Source organism: Balearica regulorum, chromosome 3, assembly GCF_011004875.1.
Source record: "Balearica regulorum gibbericeps isolate bBalReg1 chromosome 3, bBalReg1.pri, whole genome shotgun sequence".
Taxonomy (NCBI): Eukaryota; Metazoa; Chordata; class Aves; order Gruiformes; family Gruidae; genus Balearica; species Balearica regulorum.
The window spans coordinates 64,382,133-64,407,886 of NC_046186.1; the positions used below are offsets into that span (position 1 = coordinate 64,382,133).

The 25,754-nt window shown below is 38.6% G+C and overlaps 1 protein-coding gene across 3 annotated transcripts in view; it reads left to right on the forward strand.

Annotated features, from left to right (window-relative positions):
- The window catches only part of PEX7 (peroxisomal biogenesis factor 7), a 45,781-nt gene that overhangs the window by 14,022 nt on the left and 6,005 nt on the right, over positions 1–25,754 (forward strand). For all 3 annotated transcript variants that reach the window (XM_075748207.1, XM_075748206.1, XM_075748205.1), the window contains exons 6-9: positions 3,676–3,782; positions 4,180–4,293; positions 8,462–8,517; positions 17,202–17,301. In XM_075748207.1, the coding sequence (XP_075604322.1) occupies positions 3,676–3,782; positions 4,180–4,293; positions 8,462–8,517; positions 17,202–17,301 (377 nt within the window). The remainder of the gene's footprint in view (positions 1–3,675; positions 3,783–4,179; positions 4,294–8,461; positions 8,518–17,201; positions 17,302–25,754) is intronic.

The following is a 25,754-nucleotide window of genomic DNA, read 5'->3' on the forward strand; positions in this document are numbered from 1 at the left end:
TGAGAACAGTCAGCCATTGGAATAATGTCCCCAGGGAAGTGGTCAATTCCCCAACATTGGACACTTCTAAGATTCAGCTGGACAGGATGCTGGGCCATCTTGTCTAGACTGTGCTTTTGTCTAGACAGAGCTTTTACTAAGAAAGGTTAGACCTTTGAGTTGGATCCTTGAGGTCCCTTTCCAACCTGGTATTCTATGATTCTATAAGTAAGCAAGTAATGTTAACTTGTAATCATTCAATGGCACTGCAGAAGTACTTTAATTGAGATTTCTTTGATGTTACATCACATATGCTGATACTTGTTTCTTTTATGCTAAATTCTTTTTCTACAGTAAATTAGAGATTTATTTTTGTGGATTTTTTCCTTGTTAGTGAGAGAACAGTGTCAGAAGGTCAGACTTCTTGCTTTAGAACTAAAAAAAAAAAATCAGATTCATTTTTTTAAGTAAAATTTCAAGCTAACAATAGTTTGGTTCATTGTGTCTGTCCTGGTTAGAATCTTTTTGGCCTTCAGATAGTGTTTAAGGTTTCTTTGGGTTGTTATTAATCTCCAAACTACCTACCTATTTTTTTATAGTTAATGTTGTACCACTGCACTGTCTGGCAATGATTGCTTAGCTGGTTGGTGTCACAGGACTCAGGAGATTATGATTTATGGATTTGGGTACAATACATCTGTGAGTAAAAAGCCAGTAGAAAACCTACATGAAATTTAAATCTTAAATAAATTCTGTCTTTTCACTATCATACATTGTCATTCACATTAGCAGTCTTTATCCCATGTGTGGAGATGATGTACTTGTAGATTAGCATCTCTTTCAAAAATTTTGAATAGATGAGTATATATTGTGTAGCTGTATTGATTCGTCCAAGATTTCACAAATATTCATTAAAATGAAAGAAAGCAAGTACAATATACAAATAAATCTGGAATCATAATTATCTAACAGACCAGCAAAAATCTGTTGCCATGGAAAAATTGCTCCTTACAAAAATAGAAATATTTTGTGGGGGAAATGTTGGCCACTTTTGTGGTTGCTTACTTTGGGATGCCACCTGGAAGTGGTTGTTAGTGAATATGATTGTACTATGTGTGCTTTTCTTGTACTTTTTTTTATTATTATCCTGCTTCTGCTTTACCATATGGAAGAAATGCATCCTTTGTAATGCAGATTTGAAGGAATCATGGAAATGTGGAAATTCCAAAATTTTTTAACAGCAATTTTTATTGAAATGTCAAAAAGTATGTATTGTGAGGCCATGGAAAGATGTTTGAGGTCAAAAAAATAGTTTGTTAAAATGTGTAATTTGTCAGGATTACACTGTTCGTCAACTTTTTTTTTTATTAATCTGATTCTTCCACTTACAGCTTAAATGGAAAAATTGGATTTGCCTTTGGCTTTCATTCAGTCTGTTCTATTCACAGTAAGGTTTGCTTCCATGTCATATTATTCCGTTAAAAACATTTCACAGATAGTGCCAACCAGAATTAATAGCAGCTAAGTCTAGCATTTTCAAAGAAATAAAAAAAAAAAAAGAAAACCAACTCTTTTTCTCGTGCATCAGCATTTTCTATTAAAAAAGAAATAATTGGGGCAATTGTATATTTAGTGTCAAAATTGTTATTGGCTGAGTAACTTACTTTTCCAAATGTTTTTGGCCCTCATAATGCTACTGTGGTCCATCTCTATAACAGTTCGTTCTAGTTCACCTGGGTCTATATATTTGCTTGGGAAAAATGATCCTGTCTGCAGTGAAATGTTTTTCCCTTCAAATCTATGTTATCTGATGAAATGAAAATAAAAGCTTTTTAAGAAGTCCATTCTAATATCTCTGAACGACTTAAGACTCAAACTGAAATCTGTCCTCTGCAGGCAAACAGATTAGCAAGACTAATGGTGGGTGGCTGGGTATACGACCTTCTTTTTTTTGCCAAGCCCCTGCTGGTTATGTTTCTTCCTCTCCATATGTTGCCCTGTTTTTATAAGCACTGTAGTGATGTTTGGGGCTTCAGCTGACTGCAGGGTGTCATTGTCAGGAGTGCTATACATATACTGAGCAGCAGTATTGCTCTTGACAGTATTAAAATAGACAAGCGGAGTGAAAACCATAAGAAATCCAGTGTTGTTCCCACCTTACACGTAGGGAATTTATCCACCAAGAGGACAGCATCTCTCACAGTCATGGAGTCTGAGGAAAAGCCAACCATCAGAACAAAGCTTCCCATGATCTGTGGAGTACCATAGTCACAAGGCCCGTCTTGTGTCATGGAGTGGAACCAAGCTCTCCCTAGCTTCATTTTTGTATTCAAACTTTCCAAATGTTTTATGTCTTTTTGCAAAGTCTACGAGGCCTGGTAGTTTATGCAATAGGAATATTGTTGTGACTCTAGGGATGCTTTTGTTTGAACTGTAGCCAGGTTCTTGAAAAGAGCTATGATTTTGTGTGCCCAGCTGTGTATTTTAAGGCCAGTGACCAACTGGGCACTAAAACCATCAAAATGCTTGTATCTAAACAGCATAAAAATAAAATTATTGATGATAACCAATTTGAGGATTTCCAGAAGTGTTTCTGGTGAAGAAACATTAGTAATTTCTTCAGTAGCAAGGTAAAACAATTTTTTTTTTAATTTAGGTAGTATTGATACATGCTTTCTTTGGAAATCACGGGTGTTTGGATACAGCTTCTAGTAATTTCATTTGTGTCTTGAATACATGCATAATAATGAATTCTAATTAATTTGTAAACAAATGAGCTGGAGAATCCATTTTTGCTTATACAAAGCTGAATATTCAGGGTTAATGAGAGAATCCCGATTAAAAAAATTGAAAAGCATGGTTGTCTTGTCAGCTGATGCAGTTTCCATGTCTTTGTAAGCCATTAGGAACTGAATTTGTAAGAACGGTATACACAAATGCTAAAGATCTTTAGGGGTAGAAGACAATTTATGGCTGGAGGTAGAGAGGTTCAGGTGATTCACAGCTCTTAAGCTGAACTCCCTTCGTTGTTCTCTGAAGAGCTCTATGGCTGTGTGTGCAGGTGCGCGTATGTCCTCTGAGGTTAAAGCAGGCGTTGCCTTTAACGTGTAACAGTTCCAGTGAATGACTTTATCTTCTGATATTTCAATAAATGAGAGTAACTGTGCAGGTTTTGCACATGATGAATACAGGTAATGCGTCTTAAGTTTTCCTTTCATTGAAAGAATCTGGAGATAAGTTGCATTTTAAATACTGTTCACTTTTCTGCACACCAAAAGCATATGTCTAGGTACTTTTTCTCAGCTGGCTTGCAGGGAAAGTTCTTTCATGGTTTTGGTTGTCTAAATCTATTTTTAAATGGACCTTAAGCTCCTATTTTAATTACATGTTATTTAAGTATTTTACCCTATCTCCTTTTAATTAAATTAGAGTTTAAAAAATAATGAAAGTGTTAGTAATAAAATGAATGTTTTGTGGGTTTTTTTTTCTAATGAAAGAGCAATAGTAAGTTCTGATTCTTTTGTGCAACAGTCTGACCTCTGTGTCTATAATGTTCTTGCTTTATATGGCATGAGCGTCCTCGTGTAATAGTTGGTATTTCATATAGCTAAGAAACAGTTGTCTGCTAAGCATTTGTGGATTAACTGTATCCCATAACTGATGCAACAATATTGAATCAATTTCTCTTTGTTTCAGGTGACCAGACTTTACGAGTTTGGGATGTGAAAGCCCCAGGAGTCAAACTTGTGATACCTGCCCACCAGACTGAGATCTTGAGCTGTGACTGGTGCAAATATGATGAGGTATAAACCTGTATATCCAACTGTTTTCCTAATGGAACCACTCTCATTAAGTAGCAGGTTTTTTTTACTGTGACTTTAATGCATCTTCTCTTTATAAAAATGTGTCTAGCTGCTTTGTTGCTGTCATTACCCACTACATCTTCAAAAGACCATTGTTCCAACAGATAGACGGCCCAAATAGATCAGATTGCTTATTCTTTTGTATAGTGGATAGCATAGTCCATAGTGGAGAAACAGTTTGTATTTCGCTGTTCTCTTTATTTACACACTGGAGACCTCATTTATGATTTATTCATCTGTATTGTTTGATTTATCAAACTTTTGTAGCCAACATACGCATCACTGCAATTTAGTAATTAAATTGTGCTGATACATCTCTGTTTTATCCAATCATCAGAACTTGCTGGTAACTGGTGCAGTTGACTGTAGCTTGAAAGGCTGGGATTTACGAAACATCCGGCAACCAGTGTTCATCTTGCTTGGTCATACCTATGCTATCAGAAGAGTAAAAGTAAGTTGTATTTAATTCCCCGTTGACCACCACTGAATTGTTACACTTTTTTTTTTTTTCTGGAAAGCAGTAATATTTTATATTATCTAATAACTAGGAAGAAAACAATAGGTGTTTAAGATTTTAGATACTGCTTTGACTGTTCTTGGAAACCTTCAGTTTAACACTGTAAAACATTTTGACGTTTAGCAGATTGCTGGGATTTCAAAGTAAATGTCATCTTCAAAGTCAATTTATTTCCATGAGGAGTGTCTGAGAGCTTGAGAGAGAGTTGGGGGGTTTACTTCAGCTAAGTCATATGGGAAATTTGAGATAGAGAAAATACCTTCCCTTATTTGTTTTCAAATGGTGCTGTGTCTTTTTCTTTCCATGCAAAGGGTCGATATTCAGATAAAGCAAGGTATATAACTTGTTGTGAGTATGTATTTTTTTATATACAAAGAAAATGTTAGTATGTTCAAAGAGATTTCCACATTTTATGCACGAAAGGCTACAGATGACTATACTCGATCTGTGTACTACTAGATCACCCACTGATAGGAATTTGTTCTAGATGCACAATGATTTTTTTCTTCATATTAGTCAGTGCTTGTTATTTTTTTTATATTAGTCAGGTAATACCTGATCCTTTTAAAGCCTTTCAGGAACAAGTATGTTTATTAATATTTTCTAGGATGTCTGAGCTGGCAGAAAAAAATTATCCTGGGTCAGTATTTTGCTTCATACGCCCTTGGAATTTTTGATGTATTTCTAACAACTTTAAAAGTTACTGTGTAATTTGTCAGAAAGGATGTGACTCGGGGAGTGGTTCCATACCACAAATGCTGTTTGTGGCCAGACAGCCTGAGAAGCTCCTCCTCCTCCTTAACCCTTGCCTGCTATCCCCACTGGTGGTGACTGTTCAGTCTTTTTTTCTAATTTAATTCCTGCATCACCATGCTCTAATCTGGCTCTGTGAAATGTTCTTCGTTACAGAACATTTAGCAGTGGTGTTTGCATTTGTTTTTTCTTGTTTTTTAAACAAGATCATTTTGCAACTCCAGTTTCACACCCGTTAAGACAGATGAAACAATACATTATCAATCAATACCAACTGTCATGTTCTTACTCTCTGACAGTTAGTAGGATCTTCTAAAAACAGCTCTGCCATTAAGGGATTCATAGCACATTGCCTTCATGATAAAATGGAGAAAGTGAATGCAGAATTGTTACTCATCATAACCTGTGATAATAGAATGAAAGGACACTTGATGAAACTAGTAGAAGATGGATTTACAAACAGATGGAAGTACTTCTTTTACACATCAGATGATAAATTTCTTGAATGGTTGTCTGCACAAGAGGTTGCATAGGCAGGCAGTGTCATTACTCTCTGTCATGCTGGCCTGCATTAGGAAGAGCATTGCCAGCATGTTGAGGGAAGTGATTCTTCCCCACTAGTCACCACACCAGAGAGACCACGTGTGGAGTGCTGGGTCCGGTTCTGGGCTTCCCAGCACAAGGGAGACATGGACGTACTGGAGTAAATCCAGCAAAGTGCCACAAAGAAGATGGAGAGACTGGAGCCTCTGTCCTACCAGGAGAGGCTGAGAGAGCTGGGATTTGTTTACTGTGGAGAAGAGAAGGCTTAGGGAAGATCTTATCACTGAACGATTGCGGGAAATAGAGAAGACAAAGCCTGGCTCTTCTTAGTAGTATCTAGTGAGAGGACCAGAGGTGACTGCTACAAACTAAAATAGAGAAGATGCCATGTAAACATGGAGCACTGGGCTTCAAGTCTGTTGACCTGACCAGGTAGGGTATATTTTATATTCTTTATACCATCTCATTTGAATTTCCATTTTATGGCCCATCATGTTCCCTTATTTGCTTAAAATGCCTTGAAATGATTATTAGGTGTTGGCCAGCAGTACATCTTTCTTTGTACCAACCTCTCAGATCAGTTCACTAAGTGTCTTTAAGGAGATGGTGGAGAGGCTGTATATGCATACATGTGCAAAGGAGAAGTATGTGAGAGTACGTGACTTCTGTCTTATCAGGCTTTCATAGCTTCCATTTTAAGATAGACATGGTCCTTGTGGACATAAGATAGGAGAATGTGGGCCAGCACTTAGAGGTGGTGCAGCGTATCTACACTTGTGTGGTGTAACTCACCAGTCACACTAAATGGAGAGAGACCAGTATGCTACCTAAATAGAGGCAGCTGTCCCTACTGATGTCCCTTCCTCTACATTATACTGACACTAGCAATTATAAAGCTGTGCAGCAAGCTGGCTCAGCTGATTGCTCTGACTGAAAATCCTGTCCCTAAAAGTGACTAGTTTCTTTCTGGATCACTAAGCTGTCTCAGTTTGTCACTCAACCGCACAATTGCAAGCCCTGACAGAGCAGAGAGGGGCAGGAGCACACAGCCTGAAGTGGAAAGGAAAGAGAAGACCATGAGTCTTGACAGCAGTGCACTCAAATTAGCTTAAACCAACCATGAAATCACACTCTTCAGTTGTCTGTCTTTTGTATTCTGTTCACTTGTTCAAGGGTTTTGTTGACTGTCAGATCTGAGGCTGGCAAGAAATTCTACCCAACGCGATACTGTCAGGATTCCTGCGGATTTCTTGTGGTCTTTCACTGCAGTACAGGGCATTGTCAGCACACTGAGGTCATCTGGAGCTCCTTTCAGGAGATTTTGACATTGGTGCATTTGGCTGTCTCGTATTCTTAGCTGGCTTCAGTCTCTTATACTGAAATGTAGTTATGGTTTTTTGAGTTTACCCAAAGAGATATTTGGATGAATGATCTGTGAAATATTGGAGGTCAGGCTGGATGATAGGTTGGTCTCTTCTGTCTATATACACTGTTCAGGTGATAAAATTGCAGTATCTTACAGTTAAGTGAAACAATTTTAAAATATTCTCTTCTCTTTGTAGCAGCAAGACTTTACACAAATTCTTTCAACTTATATGTGTAGCACTCTGCTAAGTGTTTTGGTAGAGTTTGCTTAGGTAAATTTCTAGGATACTTAAGGTTAATGACAGCTTTTCAGCTTTGACAAGATGTTTTTGCTTCATCTGAAACTTTATGGACAAAGATGTAAAGGGGGTATGTGGGAAATGGGCCACTGGTTTTTGCTGCCCATCCGACTTCTTCCCCTTTATTATTCATATTCCCGAGGTGCAGAAGAAAAAGATGTTTTGTTGTGATTTTTTTTTCCCTCCAGAAAAATTGTAGGAAATCTGGGGATGTTAAAGTTCAAGCATGCACATCCCTCAATTCTGCTATAGTAAAGGGAACTCTGTCAGCAGAGTTCAGCAGGCAACAGCATATGCTCCTCTCTTGGCAACTTGGGCAGTTGTGGCAATAGCCCAGGCTTAATTTTGGACTTTGTAGTCACTGTGAATAATATTGGAAGTCTTGCAGGAAGAATCTTATCTATGAACCATGATGTGGGGGACCTGCATTTCAAACTGAAGTTATGACAATGACTTGTGTATTTCCTATTGAGAAACGCAGGCCTTAAAGTAGTTGGAAACTGAGAGTTGCCAAAAAGCTGGAACTGAGGTGAACAATTTCCTTATTGCTGCAGTTCTGAGACCTGTCTGCAAGAGTCCATACAAGAATGTGTCCCATAAAATGCCCTGCAGGAGAGGGGGAAGTTATGAATTGATGTTTTACTGCCTTCAGGTTTTCAACTTATCTCCAATTTTCCCATTTCTGTAAATAATTTCAAAGTTTTAGGACATGGAGTTGATGACAGTAATATATCTTACGTTCTCTGCAGTATGGCACAAATTTTCTCTCTCTGCAAATAATAAACTGGTCACATAGCTTTTCTGAAACTGGCTTTATATAATGAGATGATACTCAGCTTGTCAGCCATGAGCAGAATTTAATGACTGTTTATATGACTGTCCTAAAACTTCTTAACTTTATAGCAGGGTTGTTTGGCACTGCTGTAATGAAATAAAACCAAACCAGGATCCCATAGAACATTCTTTGTAATTAGAAGCATGGCAGGGAAATTTGTTGATGTCGCCTGTTTTGTTGCATCATGATGTGATACCTACCAAGACAGTTTAAATAGTTAAACTTTGGTAACTTTCTAGGTATAGTAAGTCTGTATATGTTCACAATGTTTTTACTTTAAAAGTTGTTCTGGTTTGTTTTCTTGCAGTTTTCACCATTCCATGCAACCTTATTGGCTTCTTGCTCCTATGATTTTACTGTGAGGTACAGTATTTTTTTATTAGATAAAAATGGAAAGATAATCTATTTTAATGTGGCTTGCAACAGAAAACAGTTCTAGAGTGGACATACTGAAGTGCAGTTAATGTTGCTATTGGATGTTTTCTCTCTTCATAAGTGATGTTGAAAATGCATGGGCTCTTCACTAAAAGGCTAGCTGGCTCACTCTTCTAAATTATACCTGCTTTGACAGATGCTTTCTGTAATCCTTTTCACATCATTCTGCTGAACACAGTTGTGTCCGGCTGTCATAGTGTCTGATAAGAAGGTAATAACCTCTTACATGAATGTAGGTGAATGACTTCATATGTTTCCGTGACATAATTTTATTTAAGCTTTTTAAGAACAAAGTTTTTGTCCTACCCATATCTGAGGAAGTGTGTATGCTGAAGTTCTTCTGACAGTACTTCTGCAACTTCTCCTGGCTGCCCAGTATATTTGATACTGCTGAGGATTTTATAGTACAGCTGATTCAAAGCTGATTAAAAGTCCTGAAGAATTTTGACTTCATATTAGGACTTCTCCAAGATACACAGTGTCATAAGTCAATACACTATGAAGTACATTCCTGAATATTTCAGTCACATTCGTTGATCTACATTTCAATTCTATAACTTGGACTGAATATAGTAGGCAGTACATTGACAAATGGAAGAAGCCCTCTTGCCTGCAACAAGTGACTGTAAAGTTATCCCACTTGCCCAAATCATCCCTATTAATGATGCTTCTGGTTGTGTCCTAAGTGGTCTGATACCAGACATAGAAAGGTTCTGTTTCCTAAGGGAAACCTTGCTAACTCTCGGCACCTGTACATGTTTCTAAATCATAAATCTAAATAGTCCTGTGTCATAACATCGTAACATCAAAGTGGCATCATGAAGTTAGTGTGTTAAGCATTGTAGGAATTTTGTATATTTTCAAAAATCTTACTGGAAGAGTGGTATAGCTGGCATACTCTGTTTTCATCCAAGCTCTTGGTTGCAGCTCCCAGAACACAGCTAACAGAAACATGCAGGGCTACAAAGGGGCTCCGAAGCTCTGCTATAGATGGTGTGGGACTGCTTGAGATTGTACGGTGACAGTGGTGGTGTTCCACTGGGAGAGTTGCCAGAGCAGTTGTCCTTGGCACATGTGAGTCCTCATCCTTGATAGCACTAGAGAGGATGTTGCCTTCCAGGTCTGAGGCTGCAGGGAGTGTGTCGTGCCTCTTCCTGGGGCTGGAGGTGATGGTGGCCTCACCTGTGGGAGATGCATTTTCTTTGAGGTACCGAGGTGAAGGAGCTGCAGGAGTAGATGAGCAGACTGCATACCATTGAGGATAGTGAACTCAAGATGGACAGGGTCTTCACAGATACCCTTCAGAGGTGAGAGCCCAAATTCCACAGCACAAGGAAGGAGGGACAGTTAGAGACTATGCTTCAAGCAACAGAGGATGAAGATTCTCATGATGGGGGGTGGCTGGAAACTTGTGACTTCTGGCAACACAAGTTGGAGCTAGAGAACACATTTAGCACCCTGGAAATGAGTGAGCAAGAACAAGCTCAGTCTGGAGAGGTGTAAGTCAGCTGAGCCTGAATCAGGTGTCTGCACCAAAAGAAGAATGTGCATAATCACTGGAGACTGCCTCCTGTTGCGTTCCCTCTTGAAGTATCTGTCTGCCAGCCCAACTTGATGTCTTGGAAGATTTTGTTGCCTCCCTTGGGTTGAGGTCCGGAGCTTGTGGAGAGACTGCTAGGGTTTGTCCAAATTCAGAACTCTGCCTTTTCCTGCGTACCTGTATGGATTCTCATGTTACTGAAAGAGGTGACCATGAATATATCAAGAGTGGCTATGTGGCACTGGGGGCCCAGGTGGTGTTTTCCTTGATCCTGGCAGTGAAGAAGAAAGGTTCAGGTAGGAAAAGACATCTCCAGCAAGTCAACGCTTGGCTGCATAGCTGGTGTCACAAGCAGGGCTTTGTCTTTGTCGCGTAAAAGGGTGCAAGTCTGATGTGTGGCTGAGGGAGGCCCTCCCGTTGAGTCACGGGGTTCAGAAAGGATCCCCTTGCTTTCTAAACTCCTTCTCAGAGAGGAGCCTAGGTGCGGCTAGGTCCAGTCTTAGTCCCAGACTTGGTCAACGGTTTATGTCTAAAGGATTATGCGTGTAGCCACTTATCAGAGTCAACGTTTGCCTGTCAGAGCCCCACTAAGTACTTTCACTGAAACAGTTTTGCAAAATTGAAAAGAAAAATAGGTAATTTATTGAGGCGACAGATATAAAAGTTCGGAATTGCCGTTGATAAATGCACTTACTGCAGCAATTTTGAGCTCAAGTTAATAGTTCAGCGCTTTTGTTAATGATAGTTTTCCCAGGGTAACATCTGACAAAATCAGAAGTGCAAGTCTTACCAAAGAGGCGTCCCTGCTTGGGGAGGAGAGAGGTCCAGGCCCGTCAACCTGACGGATAGTTGGAGTTCTCGTCCTCAAAAAAGAGGATTCTAAATGCCAGATTTATACTTTTGGCGAGGTGGGACTAAGTCAGGTATTGTGTGCCGATTGGCCCTTAACAAGGCTTGTTGTGCAGTTGATCAGGGCTGGGGGGGGAAGTGGCGGAGAACAAAGGTGTTCGGTACAGAGGAGCGGTGGTCTGTTTAGTTTTACCAAAGTAACGTCAAGCTGTGAAGGCTCCCCCTCACCCCAGGCGTCACTTAGTTGATTGAGGAGTAGACCCATCAGGCACCGCATCTTGTTAAGATGAACAAATTGCTCATCTCCTGCCCCTGTTCGGGTCCAGTGCTTATCAGTGCAAGATAAGCAAGTTGTTCAATCCCTGCTCTCGCCCAAGCTGGAGTCCCCCAGGGCCCCTTCTGCTGGCTCATAATGGCCCTGTATTCGGCACCAACAAGCCTGGACAAGTCCGACATCTCAGAGTCTTCTACAATCACAGGGTCCTCTTTTAAGCGATTGGGTACTGCGAGGCAGGTGTAAGGTCCATCTGACAAAGTAGGGCCACAGCATCTGTGCCAAAGGCTTGCTAACCCAGTGAGGAGTGTTTTAAACTACAGGTACCAGGAGCAGAGGGACCATAAACTGAAGTGAAAGCATGAGGGTCAGAGAAGAGTGTGGGGAATAGCATCGTGTCAGAGGCTTTTGCACTTTTCCTGTGACAGCGGCCTGACGCCTGTATGCAGCAGAGGAGACAAATGGGGAATTAGATGTCCATGTGCAGCAGCAGAGCTGTGGCCTCTTGGGGGATTATAGAGAGATGATGGGACCACTCACAGGACTGGAGTGCTGCAATGGATGAAGGCTTCTCTGGAAAGAGAGGCTAGGAAGGTGAGGTGTTGATAATGGTGAATCTGGGAGTTTAGTGGTCCAGTCACTCCCTTAAATTTTCAGCCCATACATGGGCTTGTTCCTTTCTCATGTAGATTAGAACTGTATGGTGAGCTTATATAATACTCCTGTCACTCATAGGCATGTCATTATTTCAGTAAAGGACTTAAGTGCTTGAGAACCTTTCCTAAGTTTATGTTAATTGTTATTCCTTTGCTTACTGTAATAAGAGGTAGTGCCTTGCCAGTGATACCCACTGTCATGTAGTTGGTGCCAGGAGCCTGATGGTGTAAGTGCTGTGATGTCCATATGTATATAACTTTCTAGACTGCTGTACCAGCATTCTGTCTTTATATAAAGCGCTTAATTTTATTTATGTGTAAAATGAACTTCTCATAGAATACTATGCAGTGGTCTGTGGAAGGTTATTTATGGGATCTTACTTAACAGCCTTTACTGATGTAGTGCCAGCTGGTTTGCAGCATATCATTTCTCAAAAGGCTTCTAGGTCTAAAATAAAAAGTAGTAATTGGTTTCTTCCAGTGGCCCTGTCTGAGCAGTAAGACTAATAATCAGCATGCTGATGCATTGAAGTGACTTGATTGTGTTGTCATGCTTTTCCCATTTTTGACACCAACTATATATCCTTCAGGTTTGGCACTAAAAGTGCTTCATGCAGTACCGAAATCTAGTGCAATTTCAGCTCTGACATTTTCTTACGTGGAAACTGTCAATAAAGATGAGCTCCTAGCTCATATACTAGGGTGTCTGTAAATGCAGAGCTTGGGGACCTTTCCACAAAATGCCAATCTAGGTATAATTTTTCTGTCCAAACAATTACTTGTTGTGACCAGGGACAGAGTGCAAAGTTGAAGAGATGAAATACAGATTTTTAGCAGTTCTCTAAAACTATTAGTTGCTGGCTTGGTATGAGTCAACAAACAACAGAGAAGGTAAAAGTCTTTGGAAAAGGTGTCACAAGTAAAATATTCTGTATAATGGTGGAAACTTGTTACCACAATGCTTTTAAAGAATGTAATATGATAACACTGTTGTACCTTTGCCACATATCCTGTACTGTCATTTACAGGAAGGAATATAGCTCATGGTAGGAAGTAGAGTTCACTTAGGAATGTTTAGATTTTGACTGGATGCACCATATGTGCACACGTGCTGTCATGTATGCATACGCATACACACACACATATGTACATGTGGACATGACTATATACACACATATACATACATTTCAGTTCAGAACAAAAAAACTTCATGAATATATAAAAGGTGGAAGAGAAGTAAGGATTCCAGTACATGGTATTAATTTCAGATCTGGTTAAATGTACTCAAGGCCTGTGACTTTTTAGCCATATTTGACAGTAATTCATAGAGCGGTATGGTGTGGCAGTCCTTTAAAAATGCATTCACTGATACAAGCAGTGTTATTTTAATAGCAACTTAGTTATGATATTGTTCTTTTATTTTCTTTCACATTTCTGTTTGAAGCTCAGTATTGTCTGTAAGCATTAACATATAGTAGGTAACTGGATATAGCATATCTTACTGTTTAAGCTCTCTGATCTGAAATGTTACTGAAGCTTTATAGTTCAACAACCAAACTCAAATCTTGGATAAGATTACAAACTGCCATGTAAGAGGCAGAGTTTTTGTTTGTTTCAGTTAGAACAGCTAGTTTGGCACATAATCACAACTGGCTATTTAAAAGCAAAAAACAGTAGGTTGAAAGCAAAATTAACAACTCTTAGCTTCATCCTTTGCAAATAGTATAATGATTGCATGTGTGCATTATAGTCAAACTAGTAAAAAGAAAACTAGTTCACATGACAACTTCATACTGGGGGCTAAGAAAAAGAGAGTGTAGATTTGAACTTGAGTTTTTTCATATGTTGGTATAATGATTTGGATTTAACTTCTGTCTAATAAGTAAATGCCTAATTGAGACAATTTTTTTTCTGTACTATTTCCTTACTCTGTGGAAGAGTTCAGGAAAAATGTAGGTGAAGCAAAGAGCAGTTTTAATACAAATGAATCATTAAAATGCCAGGAAATGCACAAAGTACTGTAACATTTCCAGGTCTTATTTAGGTCTGCATGCATGTTCTTAAGCCTTATCTGTATCAAAATTCAGTTTGAAAGAACATCAGTGTCATCTCTTACTGGAATCACTGTTTTATATTTTTGGACTCTCTTCAGTCTGAAAAAAAAAATATCTTGGTGCATTAGGCACAGACAGTGCTCACCAAAATCTAAACAGAAGATCTGATAAATTATAGAATTTCATTAAGCTGGTATCAGGCCAGATCTTGAAATATATTCACAGAAGCTTGCCTCTGAGGCAAAAAGGCAATTTTTGTTGAAAGTTGTACTATATCGGACATCATCTCTGCAAGATGCTTTAAGGTAAACCACTATCTCCATCATTGTGTCTGAGTTCAGTGACTTGGATCACGAAGATATCTTGAACTTCTGGAATAATGCTGCTCATAAAAGATGCTGGTTTTCACTTCAGTTAGTTATCCTTGTTGTCTTTTTATGTTTCTTTTTTTTTTTTTCTTCAAGGTGAAAAGGTGAGTGTTTGCTCATTTGCTCTCTCTTTTTTTTTTTTTTTTAAGTGGAAAATTTCTTCCTGCTGATCAAAAGGCTGGTGGTTTCCAGTGTGAAACTGAAAACTCTGCAGTAGAAGAACCTGTTAATTTGAATGTCTCAGTTGATGATAGCTCTTGCATCATTATAAAAAGCTTCCTTGCTGGCAGAGTTGCTAGTGGTAGTCAGAGCTTTGGGCATTACATCTGATGAAACTAACAAAATTCAAAACTGATTGTACTTTTCGATTACAACTTAACTGTTGCAACTGCAGAGTTAGTCAAAATCACTTATACACCGGTGTGAAACATATCTGTTCTCTTACATGTTTCCTTTTTGGATTAAAACAAGAATTACAATTTCATGGTAAATATTTTGACATATAAATGAATGCCCAGGTTTTGTTTTGTTTTTTTTTTTTAATTCACTGGCATTTGCCTGCCTGCACAGGCTAGTTTTCTTTGAAATAAGTATTATAAGATGGAATTTCTCTTAAAACTCGGAAAGTGTTGGCCGCAGGAGCTAATCATCAAATGATGCAACCTCATAAATAGATTAATATATTTTAGCTATGAAAAAAATTTTTTCTGGTACTATGAATAGCACTATAATATTGTTGAAGAATTCCGCAAAGGAATATTTGGTTGGGTTTTTTTAATTTCTGTTAATAAACAGGTCTGTATAAGTGTTAATATTCATAATTAAAACCTTCAAATATTTATACTTGAATGTTTAACTATGGTAGCATCTGAATATTTTTTTGTTATGGGAAGTGCATCTTTTTTCTTCGAAATAATCCCTTTTTAATTTTTGGTTGTGAATATATTTTAATCTTTCTCTACAAAATGTATCCTGTCTGTCTGAAAGGCAAAGTTAGGTTGGTTTGGGTTTTTTTTTGTGGACAGATGAGGAAACGGAAGTATTGACAGAGACCACACATACCTACAGTATTATCTGCAAGTTAGTGACAACCACTTCTGTATTTCTCAGGCATCTGACTTAGCCGTTTTTAGCCAACCGACCTTTCCCAGTGCTTGATGAAGAGTGGAGCATGTGTCAAAGTGAACTGAAGCTCCAGTCTACAATTATCATACTTGGACTTTCACTAGTAATCATTTTTATATCAAAAACCACAAAGGTCCCAGACAGTCTGTGGAACTTAGAACTAAGTTGCAGTACTCTTAAACTCTATACTGCTTCTGACTTTTTGCAAACCTGACTCCATACAACAAACCCCAAATTGTCCTACTATTTTTAAAATTGATCAGAAAATCTTTTCTAAGATTTTGTTCATGTAGATCTGAACTTGTCTCCTTTAGTTTTAGTTTTCAGTTATGAGCATCTGTCAAGTCAGTAGAGCGTTAATGTGGTAAGGAAGGCTACCACTATTACTTAGGAACAACAAGATTTGTTTCCTTATCTTCTTATGAACAAATGTGGAAGGATGAAAATGCTGAGATGGTCTTTTGCTCCTCTCTCCTGCAAAATAAGTTGTTTATCTTAGATCTCAGGTACTAGGAGAAAGTTAAGAGGGTTGTTGCTACGGCAGAGCCATTGTGCTGATACCGCTCTGCTCGTTTATGAAGGAAGTAACATCTACACATTAAACAAACTGACCCTGCTGGCTCCAGTGTTTGCTATTTTACTTGAATTGGTTTGAACATACAGTGCTTTCAGTGTAGTTGGTCTGATAATGAACTGTTCTTATTAAGTATTGTCACTTTACCTGGTAGGAGCAAGGCAGAGACACTTCTGTGGTTGTTAGAGAAGTAGTAAAGCATATCATTGACCACTGTGAGAAAATTTGAGCAGTAGAAAATTTGATTACAGCTGCCAGCCCACAAAATGTGCTGTACTTTGCAGCCTGTGGACTTATCTAAGTAGTATCTACAACATAAAAAAGAAAAACAAGTCTTTCTTTTGTGCTGTCATATGGTGTCTTGGCAGTATGTTATTATCTGAAAGTTCTATTCCTGAATCCTTTTTTCATGACTAAGATTTCTTGTACTTATGCTTTCATCCCATTTTATCTTGTACCGCTCTTATCCTTGCTGTTAATGCAGTGATGGACATTGCATCTAATGGGGCAGTAGCTGGGAGAAGTAGAGCACTTCAAAAATTTATTCTCTAAGCATTTTTATCAACCAAGGCTGGAAAAAAAATTGCTTTTTGAAATATGAATTAGTAGAATTAACTGCGTAATGCAACTGATCTTTGTAGAACGAATTTGTTATTAAATTACAATATTAAATTCTGTTTTACAGGAATACAGTCTCAAATTTGAGACTGGGAATGACCAATATCTCTAAATTAACATGTAATTTTCAGTAAATAAAGACCCCATAATGAACAATACCAAAAACTGAGAAAAATTATAAATTGTGCTAATGTCTTTCAGGGATAAAATTCCCCAGCCATCAAGAAATATAAGAGTATTCTAGCCTACATTTTGTTCTGTTTTAATAATGTCCCAATCACTGCTCTTTGGTGCCCACTTTGATCTCAGTTTCTGCAACAGGAGAGAAAGATAGTTTTGCCCAGTGGGGTTTAATTTATGCAAATCAGCAGATGGCTTTGCAGGAATATGATTTGTATGTTTCCTAAGTGGATGAGTTTGCTTTTTTAAATACCCTGGCAGCAACAGATTTGTCAATATCTTGCATTATATTTTTGAAATGGCCTTTCAATTACTTTAATTGTGGTTTGTTTGATTTTTTTATTCCTCCCCTCCCCCCTTCCCTCTCTCTATAGATTCTGGGACTTTTCCAAGCGTAACCCTTTGCTGGAAACAGTCGAGCATCATACTGAGTTTACATGTGGACTGGATTTAAGTCTTCACAATCGTGGTCAGGTAAGAGCTGACCTGTTGCCTATTACAGCCACTCACTGTGGTCATGACTGGACTGCAGGACTCGGATCCTGAATAAGAGCCACCAGATTGCAGAAGGCTTCTGGAAGTGAGTCTGGCTGAATGCTTATTAAATAAACCTCACTTCACTTCCATTTTTATTTATAAAGCTGTTACTTAACATTGGGTAGGACAGACAGAATTGCAAAATCAGATAGCTGAAAGCCACGCTGAGCTCAGGGCAAATGAGGTAGTTTTGTTTCAGAAGGAAGAGTAATAGAGAAGGGCCTAGAATGCCAAGCTGGGATACAAAGCCTTCTTGCATCTACTTAGAATGTCAAGTTAAACATTGGTAGTGTCACACAGAATACCTACACCTGGTTTGTCGTAATAGTTGGAGTACTAGAAGAGGCTTAATATGTAGTTAGAATTCTAAAACCCTCAGCTGCTGACGTGAATGAGTGGAACAGATTTTATCAGGGGCATGTACTGGTTGTGGTAGGATTCTCCTCTGCTTCTGGTTTCTGTTTTGTAAACAGAGGATTGCTGTTTGTAGTATGAACTGGTTTTTTTAGGTAAGAAAGGCAGAAAAACTAAAGCTAATTATTTGCTTTTAAAGAAGAAAGCCTATAGTTTTCACACAGAAATTACTGTCACTGAGTTAACTATAACTAATGCAGTATTTAATGCACCACAGATATCATTTGCATCTAGATTCCTTTCTAATTCACAGTGAAATTAATTTTTTACCCCAGCTAAAAATTACTTGTAACTTCTGTGTTTGAAGTTCTGATTGGACAAAGCAAATAAAACCATTGTAATTTCTGCCACTGGTAAAAGGGCACAGGAGAAAGATATAAGTTTGATAAAATACTTAGCTTAATGCATGTGGAACCATTCTAGCCAAATGCCAGCTTGAAGAGTTTCCTGCCTGGTTGCTTGTTCCCTTAATTCTGTTGCCTCAGAGGTGCTGCAGTAACAGTTCACGAGGCCATGCTGTGAACCACATAAAGGAATTTGTAAGGCTGAAAAAAAACCTCTCAAGTTTCAGGTTATTTTTCATCAGAGGAGGGTAAGAATAGCTTGAAGGCCAGTTGCTGGGAATTAAAACTCCATCCCAGGTGAGTGCATAGGTACAAGCCTGGCTGAATTGGGGCCAGAGGGAGCAGCAAGCATATAGTAGTGCATTAGAGCCTTACAGTGCTACGTCACTGCATGCTCCGAGCCCAGTTCAGCTTTCCATGAAGTTGGTGTGGGTTTTGCCATGGATCTGAATGAGGTGAGAAGATGTTTCTTCATTTCGTATTGAGGACGTGATTACATCTTGATTACAAGCATGTTGCAAAGAGTCCTGTGTGTTACAGAATGGGTCTCAGTACATGGTGTTTCTCGCTGTCTGGCTACATGTGACTTCTTCTTGTATGATTTATCTGTCAAACTTGGAGTTGCTGCTCTGTGGATATTCTTTCTTTTGTAACTGCAGTGTATGGAATAGCCGTCTTGGAACAAGGCCAAGTAAATGCTCATTGATGATAGATAATGAATTGAAAGCAAACAACTGCACATGGACTTCTGTGTTGGAAAAAGGAAAATGATGGTGTGCATACCCATCTACATTAGGGCATTTGTGCGTCCAGGTATTATTTTTCCACACAGAAATTCTACAAGTCTGATGTTGGGCTTAATACACAAAATCCGTAAATCTGAGGTATATATGCATATACACTGCATGCCAGTGTGCCTTCCAGACCAAAGTCTGGCATCTGCAATGGCTTTAATATTTCTCTGGTTTTTTTCTGTTGAGTTGATTTAATGTATTGTGAGGGTTGGATATCACAGCAATGCAAAATGTAAATATTCTGGTTTTTAAAAGAAGTTTAAAAACCTGTGATAGAATTAAACTGTAACTACAAGATAAAGAATGAACAGTTACTGAATAGCTTCTTCCAGTATGAGCACTTGCAGCCTTTCCCTGGCTTCTACATCAATCCAGCGAAGATTATTTGCTTAAATTTATGCCGCTGTTCCGAACATGTAGGTTGCCTTCATGTCTGCTCTCCATCAAGACCTGATAATGAGCCCCATTCATTCTTGTTCTTTGTGCATTTGTATGATTTGTGATTTTCACTGTGTGCTTTATAAGGAGTTACGACTTGAGATTTGAACTGCTTCTCTCCTCCATGCGTGCAGGGTACTGTATTCATAATGGACAAGCTATTCATTTATAGTCAAATTAAGTACCATTCTGGTCATTAACCTTTGCTTTCATTCTTAATGATATTTTTGTTGTCTAGCCAGATGATATTTTCTTTGGCTTTGCCCAATGAACTTCAGCATTTTTGAAGTATATTTTACATGTCAAGGAAAACCCAGTCTGTACTTTTGAAAAAGTGTTCAAAATAGGTATTGCGATTAAGTATCTGATCTAGGAATTACACAGTGTTTCTGTGGAACTGATTGAGCTTTGAACAGAATCCACAGGCAGCGAGTAGGTACATGCAGGCAAGCTGGTTCTTAGACAGTATCCTGTTAAGAGGAGGCAACATGTGGGACATAGATCTGGTCATAAGGGATGAGTCCCAGGTTGTGAAGATGAGTATTAGCTAGATGAAACAGAAAACTCCTTTGTGCTTAATTCTGATAGATTCTGATATCTATTTTGGGATATCTGCCTCTCCATAAAGTAAGCATTTGTTGAAAACTTTGAATTTTAATAAAATCAACGGTCATTTGGTTTGGATTTTTTCCACCATAACATTGGTGTCAGGTTCATAGCAATTTCAGACAACTAAAGCTTTCAGGTGCGTAGAACAGTGTCCATTTTACAGTGCAAAGCATTAACAGAAATGATCCTCATGATATTCAGGGTATTTCTCTGCTGAACTGCAAGTGCTGATGTGAGAGCTTGCAAGGCAGATTGCCCAGGAGAAAATTCTCCCAACTCCAGCTTTCAGCCAAAGTAGCTTTGGCATGCACAAGACCCTACGCACCAAAAATCTTTTAAACTTGTAATGGTGTACAGTATTAAGAACTGAACAAATCCATGTACCTTGTTAGCAGTATTAAGAGTATGCAGTTTTTTAAACCAGATGTGATAGTTCTTTCCAAAGTTTGAGGATAAGAAAAACAATTAAAGTTTGCTCCTTTCTATATACACTAGATAGGCATAAGATGTATGTAGAATATGAAAATGGTAATCAGCTACATACTGTTCCTCACTAGGGGCTGATAATGCTAGACCATAGATTGGAATTGTACTCTGTAGCTCATTGGATTTATTTCACTCCTGATACTTACTTTCTCTGTATGTGATCATAGAATCACAGAATGGTTTGGGTTGAAAGGGACCTCAAAGATCATCTAGTTCCAACCCCCCTGCTACAGGCAGGTACACCCTCCACTAGACCACGATCTGTGATCTGTGAATGTTCTGATGAATTAAAATTTAATACTCCTTTAAGCCTAGCTCTTACTGGGATTTGGCTGTGCTTACCCTACAGCATGTAAGTGTGAATGTAACTTCTTCTGGTATTATTTGAGCACCTTTATTTAAAAGCAGCCTTTTTCTTCTGTTGTAGGTTTAATGGGATATGGAAGTAATGAATTAATTTTAAATGTCTTTTAGGCAATCCATCAATGACACAAAGTACAGATACTGTGAACATTCACTTCTTGTCTTGATTCTGAAATACTTTCAATAAGTATATAAACAATAGAAAATACATATGTACTATGAATTTATTTAAATCATAGACAAAAAAATATATAAGCCTTTTTGTCATAGTTCTAAAGCTGTATTTTGCTTAACACAAACATAAGAAAAACTGAAGCTCTGAATTTTGTGTGAAAACCTTTCTCAGCCTATACCTCACATCTGTTCTGAACTCTGTAAAGCAGCCAGTGGAAAGTATAAATTAATGCTTTCCATTGTGCCAGGCTTTCTATCTTGCTGAGGAGAACAGGATTAAGTATCTAATGGGAACAGGAGAGGAATCTTTCTCTGTACTTCTATGCTATGAACAATGACATTCCTAACTTGCAAGAATACATGATTTTCAATGGAAATAATGGCAAGTGGTGTAGTGACTTAGAACCCATTAGACATCTGCGACATGCCAAATCAGAACGGGACTTCAACGATGTACAAGACTGAGGTGCTCCCTTTGGAAATTAAAATTGTTCTGCACCAAGTGGGGATATACTAAATGTCAGTTTTCTAGTCCAAAATCATCTGTTATCTGAATGCATGTTAAAGTCTAGGTTTTACAATAATTTATGTACAACACAAATATGATCACTTACCATTTTCTTTTACTGTGATTGTGTGTGTTTGGATGGTAATTATACTACAAATGGGCAGCTAGCTATCTAAACAGCTGTTTGTGTCAACATAGTTTGGGAGGCAAACTTGTATTCTCCAGCCCCCCATGTGGCTGCACCTCCTTTTGTAAATATTCCCTCAGAGTAGATTACTTCACGTAAAACTGGTTTCTCTTACTTCTTCAAAGCACCTGGAGCTCTGGGATGTATCGATGCAAGAAAGGGCCTGGCCCCAATTTGTCTGTATTGCGTTTGAAGATACAATAGGCACACATGATACCAAATAATATGGAGACAGTGATAGTATCAGTGCAGTACCCATGAAACTAGTCTCGTGCTCTGTGTTACGCTGTCCTTGTGATCCAGCTTCCCTGAATTTCCACTTTCTTCTCCCTAAAGGTGCGGGGTTGTGCCATACCGCAGTCTGCTCCTTCCTTCCCCCTTGCCAGGGGCACTTAGAACTGAGCAGAGGTGTCTGCTTTGTCGCATCAGTCTGTTGATCCCTTGAAACGTTGCTGTACTGATGATACAACTTTTCTTACGGCATCAGTATCACTAAAATTTTAAAAGCTGTAGTTTCTTACTAGTCTTGGAGGGAGGTCATATCAAACTATACACCCTTGAGCTGCATCCCCTGAAGGTAACTGAAGTTTAGTTCTAAATTCTTCCAGCTTGATGGAGAGATTGTTGATCATCTGTCAAGTTTTGGTGTACAGGTTTGTTCTGCTACCTGTTTTCTATGTGCAGCTCGTGCAATGTGCCATTAGCTATGCCAACACAGCAAGCAGGAGAATGGACAGGAGAGGGGCTGCCGAAGTTGGCTTTTAAGCAGTACAGCCAACTATAAATGCAGAAGATGTCTTTAGTGAGGCTGTTTTGCTATGCATTTTGCTGTTCATTTAAATTAATTGTGCACCCTCAACAGGCTCAGAACAGTGGAATTACATCTTGTGGAAATGTACAGAAAAACAGAGACTTTCTCTGCTTTTTCTTTTGATCGCTTCCTCTTATCTTTTACACTTAATTGCCAAGGAACTGATAGCTTCCACCCAGCTGTTGTGGCTGTCACACTGCTATAATTATATTGCTATCTGTACTTCATTTTAATCTCTCCTTACGGTCCTTCTCCAGGATGCTACTAAAGTTACGCAGTTAGTGATCCTTTGAGATAAAAAGATCCTACAGCATCTGTTCTTTTACTTAATTTCAGAGTGGATTTTTGTGTGGAAAGATCAAATTTAACTAGATGCAAATGTTAAACCAATTTGAACTCCTTTACAGAGTTGGAGGGGAGAAAGGGAGGTGACATTTCTTACTGGTCCTTATTGTATGTCTTTCCCAAATCATTAAAACTAAACTTTCTCTGCATAAGTCAAAGCTAGCCATTCATGAGTAATGGTCACTCTTTGCCATTATCAGCAGAAGTCTCATCCTAAGGTGTTTGGAAAGTTGCTGTCAGGCATCACAATTCTGTAAAAACCACAAGTATGTGGAGATGAAAATGCGCTTCAATTTAGATTCTGAAGGACTCTGAAGGGGTGGGAGGCAGGAGTTTCTTACTCAATAAATGTGTTGCTTGTTTGTTGTACTTGATTCAATGGCTTACAAATAGTTGCTACTTCTGTGAGCCTCATCTTTTAGTCAATGTACTAGATTTTTGTTTCTTTTCTGCATGATCAATAAATCTGTTTGAGAAGTCCCAGTGAATTGCACTAGTGAAACTCAATGGAGGATAACAGGATTTTGCAGCTGTTACTAAAACCATTGTTTGGCTTATGATTATCTGTGATTATATCCCAAAAGGAAGGAACTTAGCTTAACTCTGAGCTGAAGGATGAGTTTGAAGATTAGATAGGGTCATTAGAAAACACAGTTTCACTGCATGTAAATTGACCGCATTTGGGGTCAGTGTGGTCAGTATAAGCACAGAAAGGCATTTTCCAGTTCCAGTGTATCTTCTAAGGAACTTATGATTGACTTTGCCAATCAAAAATAGTTCTTGAAAGATTGAGGAGATACCCTTCCCCTTACCTGTAGAGTACAGAGGACTTGCTACAAATTCTGTGGAAGTTTTCTAACCTGCAACTCACATTTCAATTTCCTTTACATCTGACTGATGAAATGCATACTCAGAAGAATGGCATTTAGAAATATGTAGCACGACTACCAAATCATCTTTTTGTCGCCCATGTCAGAGCAACGAAACAAATGTTGAGACAGCTCCCTGGTTTTTAGATCAGCTTTTTGTGACGTATCTTTGCAATCTGAAAAATAATACCCCAAAAGTCTTTTATCTTTTCTCTCCTTAAGTAAGAAATGGATTTCTTAAGCTGTATTTGGAACATCTTTTTTCTGATAGCTGTAGTTTGAACCTAGTTCTTTATAAGAACTTTTGGTCCAGGGTTTGTTTTATTATGTCTTTACTGGAAATAATAACTAAATCAATGTGTGTTTTTTTCAAAAGTAAATTAAAAAAAAAGATTGGTTTTTACATTGTTTTAATTTACAAACTCCTATCACTTTCACTCTTGTGTAAAAGTAGGCATCGTGTGTAGTTCACCTTGGCAACTGTTGACCAAACAAAAGGCCACGGTAGTGGTGTGGATTTTCTAGTACAAAATAGGTACTCAATGCATTTAAACTTATGCATGATCCATTACGTACTTAACCAAACAGTTTTAATGATCACCTGTGAAAGTAATTTGATGAGTAGCAGACCTAATAGCTTGCTTTATCTCCCCTTAATCTCCATCCCACACGCTTACAGAGGATGCTCAGGACCCCTCAAAAATACGTAATAATGATATAAATAGACCATTAAATTCTGTATGAAAAGACACAGAAGATAAGGGACTAAAAGAGGAAGGGAAACACGGCATTAATGGAAGTGAAGAACTGAATACTTTTGCCGCTGTCTCTTCTACGGAAAAAAGACAGACCTTATTAGTTTTATTTGAAAATGGGATGGGATGGAGAAAAGCCAAGATGAGAAATGGGTCACTCTCAGACACGTTTGCGTATTATTCTGTGATTTATTATGAGCACTTTGGAATCTGAGTGGCACCAAGACACTTCTGGAAATACTCATCTAGAGAGGGCTGTACTTTCTTCTGATTAAACCCCTTCAAAAAGGGGTTACTGAACTCAAAGTTTATAGTTGTTCTTTTGAATGTATTTTATCTTGGTTAGGGCTTGGGGTTTATTATGCCTTCAGATACTGAAAAACAGTTAGCTACTAACTTGGGAGATTTTTCTTGTTTTCTTGCTTCTTCTGAACTGTAGAGAGGCAGAATGTCATGTAGGTAATTACACTAGACTGTATGGATTGCTCCTGAGTGCTCGAAAAGGTCTGAGTCTATTGCAAAGCAAGATGATTGTGATGAATAGGAAACAGAGGGCCTGTCAGAGGAGTAAATCAGTTAGCGAGTGTTGTGGTTTAATGCAGCAGACAGCTGAAACAACTACACAGCCGTTCGCTCAGTCCCCCCCCAGTGAGGTGGGTGAGAGAATGGGGGAAAAAAAGGTAAAACTCATGCATTGAGATAAAGACAATTTAATATGACAGAAAAGGAAGAGAATAATAATAATAGTAGTAATAATAATAATAAAGGAATATACAAACCAAGTGGTGCACAGCACAAATGCTCACCATCCGCAGACCACCAGTGCCCAGCTACTTCCTGAGCTGTGGTCCCAGCCCCTGGCCAGCTTCCCCCAAGTTGTATACTGAGCGTGATGTCATAAAGTACGGGATATCCCTTTGGTCAGTTGGGGCCAGCTGTCCCAGCCACGTGCCAACTTCTTGTGCACACCCAGCCTACTCACTGGTGGGGTGAGAAGCTGAGAAGTCCTTGACTTAATGTAAACATTGCCTGGCAACAACCAAAACATCAGTGTGTTATCAACATTATTCTCATCCTAAATCCAAAACACAGCACTGTACCTGCTACTGGGAAGAAAATTAGGTCTACCCCAGCTGAAACCAGGCCAGTGAGTCAATGGAAATGGCTTTGATAAATGAATGGATGTCAATATTAAATCAATTGTTGGGAAACATTGTTATACTCTGGGACAAGGATAAACACTTAATAAAGTATAGGATAGCTGTTTCATTTGAGTTAAACTATGATTTTCTA